This window comes from Martes martes (genome assembly GCF_963455335.1).
Source record: "Martes martes genome assembly, chromosome: 9".
Classification (NCBI taxonomy): Eukaryota; Metazoa; Chordata; class Mammalia; order Carnivora; family Mustelidae; genus Martes; species Martes martes.
In genome coordinates this window covers 1684531-1704812 of record NC_137896.1, presented here as the reverse complement: position 1 = coordinate 1704812, position 20282 = coordinate 1684531, and the positions used below count along the sequence as shown (strand labels likewise).

General features: G+C 61.4%; 1 protein-coding gene across 1 annotated transcript in view; it reads right to left on the bottom strand.

The window, feature by feature from the left end:
* Positions 1 to 20282, bottom strand: part of TAF4 (TATA-box binding protein associated factor 4) — a gene marked incomplete at its 5' end in the record, with an annotated part of 61618 nt that overhangs the window by 8176 nt on the left and 33160 nt on the right. The window contains 13 exons of the mRNA XM_080813967.1: positions 5238 to 5357; positions 5754 to 5810; positions 6263 to 6388; positions 7085 to 7215; positions 7510 to 7679; positions 9523 to 9637; positions 9947 to 10094; positions 12140 to 12385; positions 12757 to 12846; positions 14663 to 14785; positions 15523 to 15645; positions 18060 to 18179; positions 19337 to 19503. Of these exons, the coding sequence (XP_080670093.1) occupies positions 5238 to 5357; positions 5754 to 5810; positions 6263 to 6388; positions 7085 to 7215; positions 7510 to 7679; positions 9523 to 9637; positions 9947 to 10094; positions 12140 to 12385; positions 12757 to 12846; positions 14663 to 14785; positions 15523 to 15645; positions 18060 to 18179; positions 19337 to 19503 (1736 nt within the window). The remainder of the gene's footprint in view (positions 1 to 5237; positions 5358 to 5753; positions 5811 to 6262; positions 6389 to 7084; positions 7216 to 7509; positions 7680 to 9522; positions 9638 to 9946; positions 10095 to 12139; positions 12386 to 12756; positions 12847 to 14662; positions 14786 to 15522; positions 15646 to 18059; positions 18180 to 19336; positions 19504 to 20282) is intronic.

The window sequence follows — 20282 nt, the reverse complement described above, 5'->3', positions numbered from 1 at the left end:
CCCTGCGGGTCTGGAAGGTTTTCCTACTCCTTAGCACACACTGCGGACACATCTTAACACCCGAGTCAAAGTTAATCAATACGCTTTTCCCATCTGCCTCCCGCCCCTCCCAGCACCGGGACCCCAGCAGCCAAAGTGGCTGGGGAGCTGGTCGCGCTGAGCAGACGACCGGACGCGCTGCGAGAGGTGGGAACTTGCGTTCTCACGGAGAAGGACTTATCAGCAAGGGAGGGGAGGCTGGGAAGCAGCCCCATGTGCAGACCGGAGTCAGGGCACCGGCAGGAGCACAGAGGCTGCGTCAGAGACAGGGTGGGCAGACACACGTGTGCACACCTGAACTTGCGTGAACGCCCCTGGGCCAGGAAACGGAGCCGCACAGCATCCGGCCCACGCACAGCTCAGACCCCAGCCTCCACACACCAGCCCCCCTCCCCGAAGGGAACCAGGGCTCCTGGCAGAGTGCTGGGGGGCGGGGAAGCACCAGAGGCTGCAGGACGCCACTCATGCCGGTAAGAGCGCGATGCTTCAAGAACGAGGGAGACATTTCAAAAGGATATAGAAACCAGCTTGGAGGAGCTTCCACTGCCCAAATCTAGAAATAACGAGAGTATTGATTACAACCCACTGAATACAACAGGTGTCCACGGTCCCTGCCACGGTGCCGAGCAAACAAACGAGCAGACAGATGAAGGGAGGAGGGGGAGCTCTGCGTGCGCAGGAGACAACTAGCAGGTGCAGAAGGGCCCACTGGCCCCTGTGATGGTGGCCGTGGGGGTGGGTGGCAGTCAGCACTGGGTGCCGAGGCTGGTGGAGGACAAGGACAGCCTCTGCGTGATCCTGGAACATGTCTTCCCCAAGTGCCGACACACACCGACGGAACCAAGGGGACGACACTGGGGAACGTGGCTGGGCAGACTGCACCCGGGGGCCATGGCGCAGGTCGGCAGGAAGGTCCCCACATACGGGCCACCTGATGTGATGGGCTCAACAGAGGACCCGCCTTGACGGAGGCATCTCTGCCAGTCACCAGACTCAGAGTGAAGGTCGCCTATACACGCAATCCCATCCTCTTCAGCACTGTCCAGAGCAGGGAGATTCAGAACAGAATTGCGTGGCGTGCCCCCTGGGTGCCCCACATGGAGCCGGAGATGCTGCCAGGCTATGGGAGAGGTGGGAGCAGGTGGGAGGACGGGCAGCCTTCCCGCCTGGGAGGCTGCGTGGCCCCGTGCCCAACAGTGCCCGACAGTGCCCGACAGTGCCCGACAGTACCCCACAGCGCCTCCCAGCGCCGGCCCCTGGGGGTACAGGACATCCCATCCCAGGGAGACTGCGTATGGACATACATGTAGCGCACACACACACGCACACGAGACACCGTGAGGGCCGCAGACGATGCACCCTCCAGAAGTTAAACTGAGTTCTGTACGCCACTCCCACAACTTTCCTGTAGGTTGGAACTATTCTCAGTGAGAGAAAAGCTGTCTCTTTTCAAGAAAATCACTATATCCTGGGAAGGAACAGGTGCAGCTGTTTCTTGATCCTCCCAAAGGCCCACGTAAGACTTACGGCAACCAGACGGCAACGCCAAAAACGAGCAGACCGGATTTAGACCCAAGTCAGCAGAGATAAGCCACAGGCAGCCTGAACGGTACCAGAGAACCGTGCAGGACAAGCTAGAGACACAAATGGGCACCGCCAGGCCTGGAAACCCGGCAGGCCCTCAGAAAGGGAGGCAGCGGCTGTGCCCGGGGCTGGGTCTGTCCCAGGGCGCAGCAGCGGCCACAAGGCCTCCCCAGGGCTCCCATCAGCACAGGACCTCTCGCGGGTGAGACTGTGAGGTGGGAAACTGAAGCTGAGCGTGATGGGGCAGTGGGGACCAAGGGCAGTCCAGGAGCATGTCGGGGAGGAAGCAGTGCTGTGGGGCCTGGGAGACAAGTAGACGTGTTTCGTCACCACACGAGGACGTCAGAGGAGCTCCAAGAGGCTCACAGATAACCTCAGACTCCACCTCCTCTTAAAAGTTCAAGAAAACTAAATTCACACGCAAGGAACACGGGAAAGCACCAAGGCAGATCGTACAGGAGTCAGCGCGAGAAGAAAGAGGGTGAGGAGGGTGACTGACATCTGCACCGACAATGCAAACACCAGGAACACATGTTAAAACAACAGACTGAAACTGTAATGTTCTACCTTAAGGCAACTTAAAAAGACAGTAAGAAAACAGCAGCAGTCACGAGACAGAAGCTGGAACCCATAAAGCTCGGACACAAGGTGCCAGAGTCCGGACAAATGAGAAGGGAAACCGGAGAAGCAGAGCCGCCGGAGGCCGTGAGGACGGCGCAGGCAGGCGAGGGGCTGCGAGGGAGGCAGGCGACGGCCAAGTCGACACAAGGCCCCATGGCCGGGACCCCCGGAGAGGAAGCCGGGGGAGCCCACCAGGAAAGAAGGTGCTCTGGCATCAACACACACGTGCCACTGCAGTTGGAAGGACTCGGCCCCAAAATGCTGACCCAGGAAGACCCAGGCTGACCAATTCCAAGTACAACTAGAGACACTTAAAAAAAAAAAAAAAAAAAGGAATCCTTTGGGCAAAAAAAACACGACATCCGAGAGGAATATAATGACACCATCACCAGGCCTGAACGGCAACACTCTACGCCAGGAACAAACACCCGGGGTGACATGGTTCTCAAGGAAAGAAAATGGGAGCCAAGGACTTCAAGGCGATCGAAGCGGACCTTTGGGGACACAGGACACGAACCACCATCCGTGTGTGAGAACTCAGGGATGCTGGCCCAAGAACCGCCCCAAAGACCGTGGCAGAGAACGAGACTCGGAAAACCGAAGAGCTGCCCAGACACCACCAGCGCTAAGTCCAGTCCTCAGGGACGACCGCCGAGGGCGGCTGAAAGGGGCAGAGATGGAGCGTGGCGGCGAGGACGCACCTTCAGCGGCGAGTGAGGAACGTGTGCGGCCACAACGGGCATCATTGCAGCCCGGCCCACCCGTGCAGGAAGACCCCGCTCCCACCCCGGCAGCCAGCCCACCGAGCCCACCCGGCCGAGACGCCGGAGGGCCTTCCCCTGGGAGGAGAACTTACTCCCAAGAGTGAGAGCCACCACGCCAAAGCCTCAGGCCAAGCCCAGGCAGGGAAGGTGGGGCGTGCGGGGGGTCCCACCCGGTCCCAGGGGCACCGACAGCAAAGTGAACACCAAAGCACACGGGTCCGGGGGGAGCGTCTGCTGTCAGGAGCGCCAGCACTCCTCGGAGGCGACGAAGCCAGTCTCTCACCCCATCACAGCATCCAGCATCGAGCAGCGACCACTAGACGAGCAAAGAAACAGGAGCGCGACACCCGCCGCTGGGGAGAGAAGCGGTGACCGGAGACCGACGCTGAGGCGGCCCGGACGCTGGTCTCGCAAACGCACCAGAGCAGCTTCTCTACACGGGCCAAGGAGGAGGCCCTTCGCGCCGGCCCGGGAGCAGACAGGGAAGCCCGGCAAGAGTCGGAAGCCCCGGGGAGGACTGACTGGAGACTCCAGAGGCACAAACACGCCAGCGAGGGAGAGCGTCACGGGGTGGGCAACACAGCGCTCCCCGCCGACCCCGCAGCTCCGCGTGCTCGGGGAACCCAGAGACTTAAACCGGGAGAGACCGTCCTCTGTGAGGACTGAGAGAAGAAAGATGGAAGAAATCCGAACCGTGTCGGAGACCCAAGGGCAACGTCGTCAGGTCTGACATACTGTAACTGGAAACCCGCCTCGGAAAAAACAGAAAAATTTTGAAGCAATAAAGACAACAATGACCCAAATTTGAAGAAAAACACCAACCTGCACACCTCAGACCCCAAGCAGGCTACACGTCAAGAACGCAGTCAAGACAACCCGCACAAACCTGCAGAAATGAAGACGGCGCTCTCAGAGCAGCCAGAGAAGGGAGAAGCGGCAGGCACAGGCCACAAGCGTAACCTCGGGGGGGTGGGGAGACAACAGAGCCCCCCTTTCACAGGAGAACGACGGTCACACAGACATTACAGCTGCTTGTCAGGTTTAAGAATAAGAGTTTTGTGGGGCGCCTGGGGGTCTCAGCGGTTAAGCGCCTGCCTTCAGCTCAGGTCATGATCCCAGGGTCCTGGGATCGAGCCCCACATGGGGCTCTCTGCTATGTGGGGAAAGTGCTTCTCCCTCTCCCACTCCCTCTGCTGTGTTCCCTCTCTCGCTGTGTCTCTCTCTGTCAAATAAATAAGTAAAATCTTAAAAAAAAAAAAAAAAAAGAAGAAGAAGAAGAAGAGTTTTACAATTTTGGGAAACACGCTGGGAAACCTCCCCCCTCTTCTGTGATCTGGAACGAGACAGCAGAGCATTCGAGCGGGAGTGTCCCTGGAGGTGTGAGAGACGTCGGCAGAAGAGAGAGGGGCCCGGGAATAGGGGAGAAAGCGCAGAACACGAAGGGTGCCTGGTCCTTGGGTGCACATATCCTTCATGTGTCCTTCCCGAAAATTAAATGACATCTATCTGGGTACACTCCTCTTATTCAACAATGTAGAAGAAAATCTTAAACGAGAAAAACACTGTCAACCCAGAATTTTATACTCAGGGAAGATATTCAAAACTGAGGGACACGCACTAGGCCTCACGTGTAAACAGAAGTAGAGAGAACCCCGCATCCGTGTGCCGCACCTCAAGAAACGCCAGGAGCCGCCCTTCGGGCCAAGGGGAATGCCGCTGGCGCCAGCCCAGACCACCAGCGCCGGCGCCAGCAGCAGTGACCTCGTGTCCGTGGGAAAGGCCATGTGTGTTTTCTTCCCACAAGGATGGAAGCAAAAGTAACAAAACCCCGAGGTTGGGTGTGTAGACATGTGAAGTATCACAGGAAACTAACAAAATTTGGACAGAAATGGGCCAGAGCCCCTTTCCAGCTCAGGGCCGTGTCCCGTATGCTGCCCCAGAGGAGCGGGCATCCCCGGAAGGCCACGCTTCCGACAGAGTCTGCCTGTGCTCCCTCCACAGGTGGTCTGACCTCGCAGCGGCCAGGCCCGGCCAGCGAACCTCCTCTCGGACGGAGCCGCCGGCTCACGGCGCACCCACGCGTCAACGAGACCTGTGACACAAGCAGCCCCAGGGGGAGCCCCGCGCACAGGCGGGAAGGCCAACCCTCGGGCACGTCTGCGGCCTGCAGGGCAGAGGCAGGAAGCCCTCACGAGACCCCTGCCGGCCAGCGGCCACGCCACGACGTACCTCTGTCCCCGACCCCGGCCCCGGTGAGTCCACTTTCCTCTTCTTCCTGGGCCCGATGGCGGCGAGCGCCGTGAGGTTGGCGTCGCGCTGCCGCATCTGCGCCAGCTCTTGTTGCTGCATCTGCGTTTTGAAACAGAAACAAGGGCGTCATCTCACGACCTGACTTGGGCTTACCACGAGAGAGACAGACATCAAACGATCGTCGTCTAAATTACAATGTCTTTACCGTTCTGACTGGAACGGTAAGCTGATCCTGCAACCCGAAAAACCATAAAGCGAGAACAGATGCGCGTCTTGAGAAGCTCAGAAGTGACACGCCGTGTGCAACAGACCAAAGGCTCGCAACAAGGGACCCGTCACGCGTCCAGTAGGACACCGTGTCCCCGCCCTGCGAACGCCTCAGAGCTTCGTCACAGAAATGTCACCACTTTCCTCCCCGTCCTTCGGCTGGACGTTTAGTTTACATGAGAATCCATTCCCAGGCATCGAGCAAAGACTCTGACCTCAAGCGCTTACCTCTTTTGCCTTCTGTTTCAACCTTAATTGTTCCGGATCTTCTTGTCTGGATCGAGACTATTTTTTAAAGTAAAAAAAAGTAAGTTATGACCTAAATGTCTATTACCTAATAAGCATTCTATCTTATTCACGATATAATATCCAGATCATATACTACTTTTTAAAATGCTTATTTACAGTCAGAAGATGAAAATTTAGCCTACACGTTACGGGAAAAAACAACCATTATTCTGAAGTCAATCCCACTGGCGAAGAGCTCAGGGGCGGTCACCACCATGCCCACCGGGCACAGGAACCTGACAGGTGGGGGGCCAGCATGGCCACCACAGCCTGCAAGGCTCTGGACTTCAGGTCCACATCACACCCGTGCCCCGCTCCTAAACCACATACATCATGTCTTCTGCAGGGCCAGCCCCCCAGCACCGCGCCTCCCAGAGCCCCAAGCGTGTGCGTGGGTGCCCAGGGCCCGAGGCAAGGAGCAGCCTGCTCGGTGAGGTGCGGGAACTTGCCTTGGCCGCCCGCATGAGGATTTCTCTCTCCTGCTCATCTTTTCTCTGCTTTTCAATTTGGTCGAGCTGCTCAAAAAACTTGAGCTGAGCCCGGACGTCACTTGCCTGCTCGTATCTGTCGTCATCCTACAAAAAGGCAAAAACACAGTCATAAATTTGAAGACCATCCTGGACAGGCTGCACACCGCCCCACCTTCCCATGCAGGTCCTACAAACCCTCCGTGCACCCGAACCCTGGTCCCCAGACGGCCCGGGTGCTAACATGCTGACCAGCGAGTCTCAGGCGAGCTATGCGGGGCTTGGACGTGTTCCCACCGTACACACTTTGGTATCACTTGATTTGTTATGTTTACTGCCCCACGCATGGCACCAGCCTCACTGGGTTGGGCCCCTCCGAGTAGTACTAGCACGTGAGGGACGGAGAAGGAAGGCGGACCCTGCCCCACAGCTGACCCCTTAGAGGCGGGGGACCTTCCACAAAACCAAACGGGGCAGTGGCCCGAGGCACGGGAGCAGGTGTGAGCCCGAGCCCCTAGGACGTGCCCCTTGGCTGGCCGGCAGCCTCAGGAGCACAGGGCAGAACCAGCAGAGGCCCCACGGCCTCCGAAGCTGGGCTCACCACCCCCACCCCAGCCCCCACCCACACTAGACCCCTGCTGGGTGCCCTCACGCCAGCTGGGCTTCCTCCCCTGGCCGGGCACACAGCGCCAGAGATCACCGTGGGCCAAGAGAGGTGGCATCTTTCCCGACACGGAGCTCCGAGAGACACTCCTGCTGCCCCCAAAGCCTGGTGCAGGAAAGCGTAGGAGGACAGCGCATTACCTTGTAAGAGAAGTTCTTCTGCTGAGCCGTTTCTGATATCTTTTCTACAAGGTTCTGTAGCCTCTGCTGTGTGGCGTGGGACACGTAACTCACTACATCTGGGTGCAGCTCCGTGATGCCGTGTTTTCTCCCTGGGGGCGAGCGACACTTTACAGACATCCATGGCTCACTGCTCGGAGCAACGTGAGGGCGGCCCAGGCGCCCCTCAGAGTAGGAGGGGGTGGTCTACACCGCTGCCGCTACCTGCGGACCACCGGCACCAACCGTGCAGGACGCGGGCGAAAGGCAGGACAAGGCACCAGGCGTGCTCGCTGGGGCCCACACGCCCCGCTGGGAAGCCACCAGCCGAGGGCAGCCCCACATGGAGGAGTACGGCCACGCGGGCAGACCGGGGGCCCTGGGACGGCAGCAGCACGCCCACATACCTATTTCTAAGATTCTTCTTTGTAAAGGCGCTGGTAAGAGGAAGGTTTCGTCCTTACAGGACCGCGTCAGGGTGCCCACTAACTCAGAGTTCGTGGCTAATATCCGTGCACTTTCTTCGGACAGGTTCACTCCCGCCATCGAGGCCACGTCATTGATGTCATCATCATCCCTTCAGAGAAGAGAATGCTGACTGAGCACAGGCTGCACCAGGACGTGCGCTCGGGGGACCTGCCCTAGGGGGACCCATGTAGAAAGCACACCGATGCCCCTCCAGGCGTGGGTCCCGGCAGCTCCCACCTGCACTGCGGTGTCACCTCAACAAGGAAGCCTAGTGCTCTTCCCTCAAGGTGACACGGTTGTCCTAAAGGAAGACCCGCAGGGGTTAAGCTCGCCCAGGAGTCCTGGGGTGAGGATGTGCACGGAGAGCTCCCCCAGTCAGGGCTGCGTTGAGGGAGCAAAATCCAGCAACACTGTCCTCAGAGCTTCAAGGAGTTTGTCCCAAGTGAAACCCTTCTTTAAAAAGTCAAAGAACATTAACTTATGCTTGAAACAGTCGCAGTTACAGAAAAGCCAAAGTTCTTGGGGGGGAAGGGCTCTTTTCTTCCCGAAACACCTGGAAGGAAGCTGCCAACTTTCCTCCCCACCCCCCCCGGAACACCCCATGGGGGCTCCCTGTGCCCACGGTCATCATCCCCTATGGAGCCGGGCGACCTCTGCAAGGCCACCAGCCATGCTCACAGCCACCCCCCCACGGGGTTCTTCAGCTTCTTTAGCCTCGAACGTTCTCCAGCCTTTCCTTGGCTCTCGTGCCCGCGACACCTGCACGGCCACAGGCCAGGCGTCTTTTGGCATGTCTGTGTCCCCGTTTGATGGCCACTCCCCTTGTGACAAGAATGTCCCACACGCCCTGTGGAGGACTGGGTTTCCTTGGTCCCTTCCTGCCGTGCTTCGAGCTCCAGCCCTCGGGGGTCCCTGCCAGCTCCCCCCGTCCTCCTAACCTTCCCGTTTATTCATTCCCACGGGCTCGTGCTTTCCTGGTGACTGAGTCTGTCACTACAGACGTGGGCAGTGGAAAGGAGGCCCTTCCAGTGACTTCTGTCAATTCCGGCACTGCTTTCTGACCTAACGAGATGCACCAGCTTGCCCCGCAGAGACCCCAGGACCAGTCTTTCTCAGGCGTCTGGGTGGTGAGAGCAGAGCGGCTCTCAGAAGATGCGTTCTGAGCGCCAGGCATGCTCGCCTCCGCTCCAGGCGTCTTCAGGGCACAGGGCAGCGAGCCTCATCTCCTTCCAATGTGCGTCCAGACACTGAACCCCAAGCTCACCCCGGACCATGGAGGCCGTCCTAACTCCCTTCCCCCTGCAGGAAGACACCCGGGTTCCCAGCGGCCTTTGCTCTCTTATTTCTGACCTGCAGGTGCGCCCCTCCCTCCGGGACGACCTCCCCATCCCACCAGGCACTGGCCCTCCACACCCCGCTGACACCAACCCTGCTCCACCGACCAACAGCTTCCGGGATGCCGTCTGGGAGGGGGCAGCCCCGGGAAAACCCCGAGACACGCGCCCTCCCCCGCGGCTTCACCATCACCCAGGTTAACCCTACAGCCTTTGTACTGTACGTCCCTGACCGCAGCCCCTTGCCCCGCTGCTCATCGAGCGCCCATGGGACATCATTTCCAGAAGTTTCCAAGTGAAAAGAAGGGCAAGGGAGGCATTCTGCGCTATAGCACGACGCACTCAGAATGCTGAGACGTGACCTCACAGGGACAGCTTTTCTATTAACCAGGACACCCAAGGGCGCTGCTCTGCTTCCCGCTGAGCATCCGCAACAAACCTCCCTGTGCTGACTTTGCAGGAAAACGTGCACACGCAGGTCAAAATGAAGCGTGCAAAGAGCACGGTATCGAGGCTAGAGCGGCCCTTGCTGCGGGCAAGGCCGGCCCTGGGCATAGACCCCCGCCCGCTGCACGGCCCAGGGTCGCTGTGCTCAGGGTGAGCAGGCCCGGTCCTTACCGAAACGAGCTGCCTCCGGGCTCCTTGAGTTTGTTTTTCTGCGCAGCAGCTGCTTGAGCCGAGACGGCAGAGAGAGCTTTGGTTCCAGGTAGCACGGTGGGCTTCACCACGGGGACTGCAACGCAAGATGCCGACGGTATACCCACCGGCACGCCACGGGCACTTGCACACGCCTCTGTGGGCTCTGAGCCCGGTGGGGGCAGCCCCGCTCACCCGCCGCCACCCAGCGGCTCTCAGCGCCGGACGCCCCACCCAAAACCGTGGGCAACGGCAGAGCCTTGGGCGCCTCCTCTCCTAAAGCCCGCAGGGCTCTGCCGAGGGCAGACGAGGCCTGGGGCAGAACCAGCGGGTCTAGCGGAGTCTGACCCTGGACCCCCCTGCCCACCGAGTCCGAGGCGGCCCCCCGGCCCACGGCGGCCCTCACCCGGCTGCAGCTGGTTCAGCTGGATCTGCGGGGGCGCGGTGAGCACGATGCGGCTGTGAGGCTGCCGGAGCGCCACCATCGGCGTCTGCGTCAGCGTCACCTGCGGCGGCCGGATCAGCGCTCCGGGCTTGGGCGGCTGCTGGATCACCTGGGGCAGAGCCACGGGCCCATCAGCACGTCCCCTCCCCCCCCGCAGAGCCACCAGCACCCACCCCAGCCACCAACTGGGCCCCTGCCAGGACCGGGATCCCCACGTCAAGTGCTACAATGGAGGTGAGCTCTCGGGGCAGAGCCACCCGTGGGGCCTGCGGTCCTGTGGTCAGTGCAGTGAGGGGCAGGCTGACTCCGCGGTCTGGTGTGGAACACACACCTTCCCCCCCAATCCCAGCAGAGGGGATACAGTTGCTGGGGGCTGCAAGGCGCGTCTTCCCTCCTCCACGGTCTCTAAGAGGCGTGCCGCCTTCCACACTGGGGGGAGGTCGGCTTTCCCAAGTCCTGCCCCGAGTGCCCCACTTGACGAAGAACTTGTCCGACCGTCTCCCTGTCAGGACCTGCCCGCACACATGCAAGGCTCAGCTCGGGGAGACACCCCCAGAGTGGAGTCCAGCCCCGGCCACGTCCCTACTACCCCAGATCACAAGCCTGTGCGGCGCGGCCCGGCCTGCAGCCCTGTCGGCGGGGGCACGCTCCCGCCCGTGCCTCTGCTCGGGGAGCCAGCCGTAAGGCCCCGTGGCCGGCGTAGCACCACGCCCGCACACAGCAGAGCTCCGAGCTTCACAGAGAAGCGCCCATCTCCAAATGCCACGAAGGCGTCCGGCTGCGTATGCCCCGGACTATGGGACACTCACCAAGGGGATGGCAGTGCCCTGCGAACAAACTGTCTCCGCAACAACACTGTGAAGACCCACACCGGCGGGGGAGTCAAGGCGGCTATCGCCCCGAGGTGCTGCACGTCAGGTCAGGCCATAAATGCAGGGGAGAGCCTGAGGTTTACGTCTCTATGGGCTTCGAGGCAGGGAATGGGCCAGGTTTGAGCCGGACCGCACTGCGGTCCCCCAGACAGCCACAGCACGCCCGGCAGAACCAGGGAAGTGGAACGCAGAAGCGACCCTGCTGGTCGAGACAGCCCGTGGCCATAAACCACCAGCACCGGTCAGCCCGTTCACAACCACGCACCGAAGCCCAAAGCTTTCAAGGGAAGACAACGACCGGCCCGGCTCTCTCCGAGACCGCACCTGCGCGCAGGTGAGCCCCGGTGGTCAGGACAGCCCTGCGCCTACAAATCTCTGCCCCTCGGCCTGAAAGGGACGAAAGAGAGCCCTGACTTCTCACGCACACCTTCGCATGCCCCCCACCGACCCTGCAACGAAGTTCCCAGCCCTGCAGATGCTCTCACCCACCAGCTCCAAGTCTCCGTGACCACCGCTCAGCGCGAAGACAGAGGCTTTCGCCCGAGCAGGGGGCAAACAGCCCGGCGGGCGCTGCTCGCCTACTCAGTTAAGCGGCTGCTACAATTAAATACATTTTGCAACCCGCTATCAAGTGACAAGGGGGCCTGTGTCGTGGAGATTTTTTAACTTCAAGGAACAAAATCCCCTTGAAAGTTTAAAAACAAAAACGGTGAACTCCCTCGTCTCCTTTAGGGAGCCCAGCCACCGAGCAGTTACACGCTCCTCCCAGCAAAGACCTCCCTCCTCCAACTGCGCAGCCCAGGGCCCTGGACCCGCACCATGAATCAGTGACCAGCAACCTGCAGCTCTAGCTCACCGGGGCCCAAACCGTGGCTGCACAGCTGGCTTCAAGGCTACGAGACAAGAGGTCCCCCACCCTCTGCCTGATGCACCACCACCAGGCACACGCTGTTTCCTGACCTGGGGCCACTGCTCCTAATCAAAGGTGACATCCCACTGGAGTCCCGACAAACACACCATGTCCGTTCAAAACACAACCACCCCCGACGACACGGGGGACAGGCCCGTGGGTCCAGAGCCCACATGCTTCCCTCATCTTCCTGAGAACAAACCCAGACTCGCAGGGCCTTGGCCTCTGGCTCGTGCTCGATCGGCTCGGGCAGCACCCACGCCTCCCCCGGCCAGGGCTCTCCTGCCTCCCATGAGGAGGCCTCCCTGAGCCATGGCCAATGGCTTTAAGAGGTGGGCAGCGGGGGGACGGGCAAGGCTCTCGCCTTCATACCAGTGGCGTGGGCTGCCCCGGCTTGCCAGCGCCAACCTGTGTGGGCTGCGTGAGGCTGATGACAGGGGGCTGGAGAGCGCTGGTCACGGTGGCTGGCGTCTTCCCCGCCGTGCGCTGGACCGAGCTGCTCAGCACCACGGCCGTGAGCGCGGTGGTGGCCTGCGAGGTGGGCGGCGGCTGCTGCTGGCTCTGCTGGATGAAGGCTGCGGAGTCGGGGGTCAGCTGTCTCAAGGCAGGCAAGCTCCTCTGGGCGAAAAGACAGACGCAGGGTCGGCGGGGCCCGGGCACCAGCGCTCCTCCTCACAGACCCAGAAACCTGCTGCTCTGAGACCAAGCCGCCACTCAACCGCGTGGGTGTCGGAGCCCTGATGCCCCAAGCTCCCGCTCCCCACCGGTGACCCCCCTCCGCCCTGGCACTCGCCTCCCCACCACCTCTGCAGGGGCGGGGTCAGGGATCTCCCATCGCACAGAAGAGCCTCCTGATGAGAACATTCACGAGCATCACAGGGCACTTTCCGCCCTCAAGCCCAGCAGGGACACCCACGTTCCCCTCCCCCCTCCGACAGGCCCACGGCGACCTACCCATGCACAGGGCTGCACGGGGGCTGCACAATTACCTTCAGGAAAGGCACAAGGTAAGGTTGAGGTGAAGAATTAAGTTCGCGGTATAATCTACTAGTGAAATCCTCTGCTTCGATCTTTCCATCCTTAAAAACAAAACCACAACATTCTTCCGTGAACAGAAATGAACACACACATCCCGTGATTCAGCGTGTGCTGGTGTCCTGAGTGGCAATCAGTGTCCTTTCTGCCAGGTCTTGGGTGGGAACAGAGGGCACAGCACAAGAGAAGTCAGGGACACCATCACAAGAAGAGACAATGACCTACACCAAAGACCCACACCATGCCTCCAGGAGGAAGCCCAGGGCACGGCGGGAGGCATGACTCTGTTCTAGAAACCAAAGCAAGTGTGGTCTGAGGGTTGGGAGGGAAAGAGAGGTGGGCAGGGCTGGGACATCACAAGCCATCCTTGAGGCGAGGCCAGCACCCAGGCCCCACAGGAGAACATGAGCTTCTGCCTGACCTGTGCCCTCTCATTTGGCATCAGTGTCACAAGTCCCAAGCTAACGAATGCTAATGTTGGAGGGGGAGCCGCCAGCACTGTCCAGAGTGCCAAGAGGGCCTGTGACAAGGGCGGAACAGGGGTCCTGGCCCTGACAAGAGCACAGAAGGGAGAGGGGGGTGCAGTGCCGGGTCATCTGGGAAGCGAGGGACGGCGAGAGGCAGCAGCTACCTGGGCGGCGGCTGGGGGAGTGTGGACTACAGACAAGGGACCGTGCAGGTGAAAGAGAGAGACGTTTGTTTCATTAGAAATTTTCATTAGAAGGTGGAATTGTTACGATTAAAACAAAAAGCCAAGAATTCTTGTTGCTCTTGGGAAGTAAGATCATTTTTCAATCTCTAAGTTCCCTGAAAATATTTAAGTCCACGGCCTGAAAGAAACACGTTCCTGCGGGAAGACGACCGCTTTCCTTCCGGACAACACCTGCACGGTTCACGAGCAGGGCACAGAGCCACCCCTCGGAGGAGCAAGAGGCATCTCTGAGAATGACTGTCCCTCACTCGTCACCCCGGGGGCGAGGGTCTCCCCTTTGCCACCCACTCTCGGGTGGCTGCACCAGGAAGGAAGGCCTGGTGAGCCAAGAACCTGGGCCGAAACCCCGGCAGCACAGAGACAGAGAGCGTCCACAGCGCAGACGTCAGACCACCAGGTTTCCTCAACAAAGGAGCCAGAAGGAGAGATAAGAGAAAGGAGGGACCATCGGCCGAAGGAGACAGCGCGGAGCGTGACACCCATGGCTGACGGAGCCCTGGCTGGAGCGGCCGCAGGCAGCAAGGGAGGTGCGTGGACCGTGCGCGGCAGCCAGGCTCTCGAGGGCCCTGGGGGGGGGGGGCCCTACGCTGGTGCGCCGATCACCTGTGGCAGGGGTCTTTAACAAGGGCCCTTCCGTGCCGCATCGTGTGGGGGACTGGGGAGGAGGGGCGGCGGGAAGGGGGTGCAGCAGCTGCGAGATCAGGTGTGACTCAGTCACTGGGGAGGCCTGGAGACGGGACACAGGGCTCACCAGACTCTGCTTCCCACCTGTGGCTGGTTTGAAAATCTCCATTTTAGAAGGTAGAGCAGAGACGTGAGAGAAAACCTGTAAAACACCCTCTATCAGGTGCATTTAAAAATGCTCCTGAGGCCGACCAGACACCTTCCAGTGGCCATCAATGGGGCCTGCTTTCTTCGAGTGGACGCCCCGGACAGCAGGCCGGGCTGGCAATCGCTGAGACTGCAAAGGGTCAGGCAGGGGGGCACAGGCCCCCACAGAGGCCTGCCTGTGAGGTCCCCAGCCAGCCAGCCCAGGCTGAGCGCCGGGTGGCGCCACGCACAGCTGTGGCGGGACGTCCCCTGCTCGGCGCCCGCCCCGCCCCGTGTGTCCCACAGGCTCAGGCTGGGGCTCGGGACGGCGCTCTTACCAACAGGCTCTGCACTAGCTCTTTCACGTTAGCGGCGGTCTCCGTGGACTGTTTGCCAGACGAAGCCAGCTTTATTAGCGTAGACAGGAAATTTTTACATTTCTTCACGTTTTCCATGGTTTCCTGGATTCAAGTTAAAAAGATACGAGTGAAGGAGCGATGAGGCAGATCTCCGTCACGGCACCCAGGCTAACGGAAACGCGCGTCCGCGTCTACGAAGCCTGCACTTCTCCTTCCCCAGAAAGCTCAGGACTCTGGCGGGGCTGCCGGCGGGGTCAGCTCGCCAGCCGAGGGCACGGCGAAGTCCGCCCCTCGCTCGGCCGGCAGCTCGACCCTCGGAACGGTAACTGGGAGAACCACCGCGACCGGGACCAAGAGGGACCCACAAGAAGTTCCGCACAACGCTGCGGCACCGTAGAGAAAAGTTCCTCTCTAAGCACACAACACAAGGAATTAAATTAAACTCAGCTACTGGAGACGAGGGAAAGCGCTGGGCAACAAACAAGAGAGGCGAGCCCAATAAAGTCCAACCCTGGGGGCCGGAGGACGCGCGCGGGACACTGCTGTGTGCGACTAATGGGGACGTGGCACTGCTCCACGACAGCGGCCTCCGTACAGTCCACGGGCCACGTCCTCAAAGGCCACTGTTAGGGCTCCTCTCACAGTGGACTTCTGCACAGCCTGAAAGCCTAGCAGGGGGACAGGGCCTTCCCACCGCCCCTCTGAGGCCGCTGCCCTCACACCCCACCTCAGAGAGGTCCAGGTCCCCAGGCCCAGGAGGAAGGGAGGCTGCGGGCAGGCAGACGAAGGCGGCAGGAGCCTGGAGGCGCCTCTCTCCCACCCCGGAAGGGGGCACTCACCGTGGCAGCCGTGGAGGCGGTAGTGGTCCCTGGGACCGTTCGCTGAGGTGTCCCCGTCTGCTGAACAGCCGTCGCCGTCCCAAGGGAAGTCGTCTGGGCAGCGCCACCCAGAACCAGCTGAGGCTACGAGAGTCCAAAATGCGAGGTGACCACAGGCGCTGCTGACACGGGCCTCACGTGCCCCGAAGGAAACCAGACCCCACAGCAGGCAGAGCCCCAGACAAGAGCCCCCGGGGCCCTAGACCCGCACGCTGAGGAAGGGAGACAGCGCACCTTGCTGGAGACCGCGAGCCAGGAAGCCCAGCGCACGGCCCAGCCTGGTGTACGAGTGGCCCTTGTGAATCAGCTTTTCCCCCAGAAACAATAGCCAAACAGAGAAACTACAACTGAAAATGTGTCACCTGGCTCGTGCAGAGGCCAGACACAGGGAAGGCTGCGGATGCGAGGTGGTCGCCAGTGTCACCTCGGGGCGGGTGGCGGGGGGCAGGCAGTGCCTCTGCCACCTGACCGGCCCCGGTGCTCTGCATAAGTGGGTCTCGTCGAGAAACATCATGGAAAGGGGCTTTCAGAGCGGATGTGTGCCCGGAGGGGAGCGGGTGTGAGCAAGGAGCAGCATGTGCCTGAACACACTCATGGAGGCCAACGCCCGCTGGACCCCGACATCTCCGGCGACCCGAACTGCAGCCCTGGGGAGCCCTGAGGTTCCCTTCCACGTGAGATATCACAAGAGTATTTACTGGTTTGTCTCACTAGACATATCTGATTCATAAATATAGCCTTGCACGTCCCTCCAACTTTGCCAGCACCACCTTCTCGCGGCTTCTGCTCGGGGAGTCAGCGTCCCCGAGCACAGCCGCGTGCAGCCGGTCCGCTCCGCCAGAGTGCCTGCCAGCTCCGCCAGCATCAGCACAGTCCGCCCGGCCCCAAGGGACCCCGGCTGCGGACACTGGTCTCCAGCAACAAGTGTGAGCAGGAGGAGATGGCACGCTCGCTCCTCACAGCCCGTGTCCTCTGTCACACGCACCACCACTGCAGCCGGAACCGCCACTCGCCCGCTTCCGAGGAAGAAAGCATGGCAGGCCACACCAAGCAGCTGGCTCCGGGCAACCAGGGGGACAGGGGTTGCTTCTGGATGCCCAGAAAGAGCCCAGGCACCTCTCATCCCGTCAGGGTTTCCCTCTACCTCAAGATATACCCCTTGCACTCTCCTCCGACGGCCCGACCAACGCGCATTTTCTTGTAGGATACCGAGACGGGGCCTGCCTACTTCGATCAGTTCACTTTCCACTAAATGTGATGCCAAACACACCGTGAGCTTCAGGACCTTGTCAGAAAAGTGGCCTTGGGCTGTAACTGCAACTCAGACGTGCACCCGGACGGAGCCCGGCATGCAGACAGCGAACCAAGGAAGTGTCCGGGAGCGCTCCAGCCACACGCAAGGCCACCACTTAGCTCCTGGGGCTCCTCCCGCTGCTTCGGAGAGCAACGTCACCCACGCAGACACCAAACAGCACAAGACAAGAAGCCGCCGGAGGGATGGGAGCCCCGGACCACAGCCACCTCCCAGACACCCCGCACCCCGGGGCTCCCATCCCGCGCCGCTCTTGGGAAACGGGAAGAGAGCCTACCCCAAGCACTGCACTGGGGATGCACAGCAATGAGCAACAACGGCGGTGCGGTCCCGGCGCCTGGCAGACACCCAGCACCAAGTGGTAATGCTGTAAACCCCACATTTGTGGCAGACGCGCGCGAACACCTCCAGAGCAGAACCGCTCAGAGCCACGCGGCTTCCAGCGGTTCCGACCTCGCCGCCCAGAGCAGCTGCTCGCTGCCTCGATGGGGGGCCAGCCTCGCCGGTGCACGGGCGCTCTTCTCGGCTTTCCAGATCAGAGGCTGAGCCATCGGCATTAGCCAAACCACCCACCAAGAGGGCTCGGGGCCTCCTCTAGAGCACCCTCCCTCCCACAGCTGAAGACACCATTTTAAGAACAAACACGCACACCAACCCCAGCAGGTCGACACGGAGCGTCTCTGGAACCGGGCTTCGTCCCTGGCAGAGGGCATGGGCTTGGGGGGGGGGGGGGGCGGGGCGGGGGGCGGGGGCAGGGCAGCCAGGTGGCCAGCACGCAGGCCAAGGCCGGTTCTGGAAGCCCCTGACCCCTCACGTGGCACACCCGACCAACGGGAATCCAGGTCCCCGACGGGACCCCCATCCTCGCCCACACACAGACAGGGCGACGGGAGCCAGGCCCGCACTGTCTGCACCACGGGTTCCTCGGCCTCACAGGTGCCTCTCAACCGGGCGTCAACAAGCGAAGCTTCTCATCACACCTCCAGCAGAGCGGGAAGCTTCTAAACACATTGCTGCTAGGAAATCCCACGTGGCTTCAAAGAAAAGGAACCCTGACCTGTCCTTTGTCAGCACTGGGAGAAAACACACAGTCTTCGGGACGCCGGCCTCCCAAGGCTCGGCTCAGCACCCGGCACACGCCCCACGAGGCCCCGCCAGCACCCACACCGCGCCCACGGCCCCTCACCTGCACTCCGGGTGAGCGCTGCAGCGCCGTGGTGGGCGGTACCGTCGTCTGGGCCTGAGACACTTGCTTGATTATGGTCGTTGGGGTCACCTGCCGCGCAATAATGGAGGTCCCAGGTGCCTGAGAAACAAGCAAGCGTCGTCTGAGAGGAGCAACGAGGACAGCGACTTCCTGCGGCCCACACAGCGGGCTCCCCGCCCCGGCACAGACTTGGACACCGAGGCCCGTGTGTCAGGCCTCAAGCTACAGTTGCCAGCAGGGCCACTCCAACTTGGAGCGCTTCTTAGCAGAGGAAAAGCGTGTGACCAACCACGTGTGTGCTGCGACAGAGCTATCGCTAGGCCTCCTCGGCCAAGTCTACCAGCCACGGGCTGTCAAGAAAGGGAGGATCCAGAACCGTCCCTGGGCACGCTTCCTGCACTCCTGTTTGCGAGCACTAAGAAACCAAGAAGCACGTGTCCCCTGCATCGGGGGGGGAGGGGCCACAGCGCTGCAGACCAGGGAGTAAAGGAGTGACCGGGTGGCCCACTGACACCTCAAGCCCAGGGGAAGACGGCACGAGTCCCGAGTGGGTAGCACCGGTGGTTGGACTATAGCATGCACCTGGCTTCCCACGACCCCACGGGCCTGGAGCGCACTGCTCTCAGCTGTCCCCAGTATTCAACGACGGGGCACCACGTGGCTCTCTCAGCCCACCCAAGGCCTCTGTCTGCAGTGTGGGCCTTCACCACCATGGGGACACAGCCAGTATCACAGAAATGTCAAGCCCCCGCCAGGGTCCACCTCAGGTACTAACCGGCCAGTCAGTCAGAACAACAGACTCACAGCCCCAGGCAGAAAGGGTCCGGGAGACAGGGGGACACGGGCAGCATGCCAGCACGCGCTCAAACGGAAGCCGGGGTGTGGACAAGACATGTCAGCACTGGGGGACCGTGCCCCCACCCAGGTCTCCGGGGAGAGACCCCTGAGCTAACCCAAAGGCCTAACGACACGTGGAGGGGAGGAGCACAACCTCCTGACGCCCCCACGTGCCCCCACAACAGGAAAAGCTGGCGTGACACATGCGGGTCCCCTTCGCAGAAGGGGAGACTGAGGCACAGGAGGGGGTCACAGCAGCGGACGGGACAGGACGGAGTCCAGGCCACCAAGCCACGGTTCCGCAGCACCAGCTCCCCGAGCCTCCCAGCGGCGGGCGGCGTGTGGCCGCCCCTCTCTGCCCTCACAGGACGCCTGCGGACTCCCCATGGGCTGCCACCGCTCGGCACGCGTGCACTCACCTGGACGGTGGAGATCTGGACGGGAGGGGCACTTGTGGGGGTCGCAGGGCGGGCCGCCATGCTGGTCTGAGGCTGGGTCTGCACATGGGCCTGGGCCTGCATCTGGGCCAAGGCCTGCTGGGGAATCATTAACAACTGCCCGTTCTCGCTCCGCACGAGGACCATACCTGGGGACAGAGGAGACATGGCGTCAGGAGACATGCCGCCTGCACACGGCCGGCGAAGGGGCCGACCCTGTCACTGGGCAGCCTGACAGCTCTGAGAAGAGAGGAGAAGCCATAAGCCAGGCAGAGTGTCTGAACTCGCAACCCACTCGCCAGTGAAGACGGCCTCCGAGACGGGAGATCACGAGAGGTTCCCCCGGGCCTCCAGCAGCAGGTGAGTCCTCCTCCCGCAGTCAGCCCGGTTGCGAAGCCTCTGCAGGCCGCACCACCTGCCCCACGGCCACTGGCACCGGCCTGCAGCAAGGGCCACGTACCCTCCGGGGCGGAAGCCAGGTGCAGGGCCCCACGGCCAGGCGCTATCCCCACCAGGACGGCCACGCACTCACACCACAACTCCTAGGGCAGCAGGCGTCGTGGAAGCAACCGGCCCCTCAGCCCCTCCTCCCTCACTTCTCCTGCCCAGCGCGCTGGGTTGGGACCTGGGAGACACAGTCCGCCCACGGCCTAGGGTCCTACGAAGCCTGAAGCAAGCAGTCCTCCTGGGAACAGGACTCCCTCCCGGGTGTGGGGGTGGCACCGCGGCTAGGGCTAGCCTGGGACACCCCACACACAGACACGGGGACGGCAGGCAGGCACACTTCCCAGGGCCGCAGCTATGTCACTGGAAAACAAGTCCCACCAGTCAGATCTGGCCCAACAGTCAGATTCATCTCAGGTTCAAGAACCAGCGGACGGTTACACTGTCGATTCCACTGGAAACAGTCCTGTCCATGTCCCAGCAC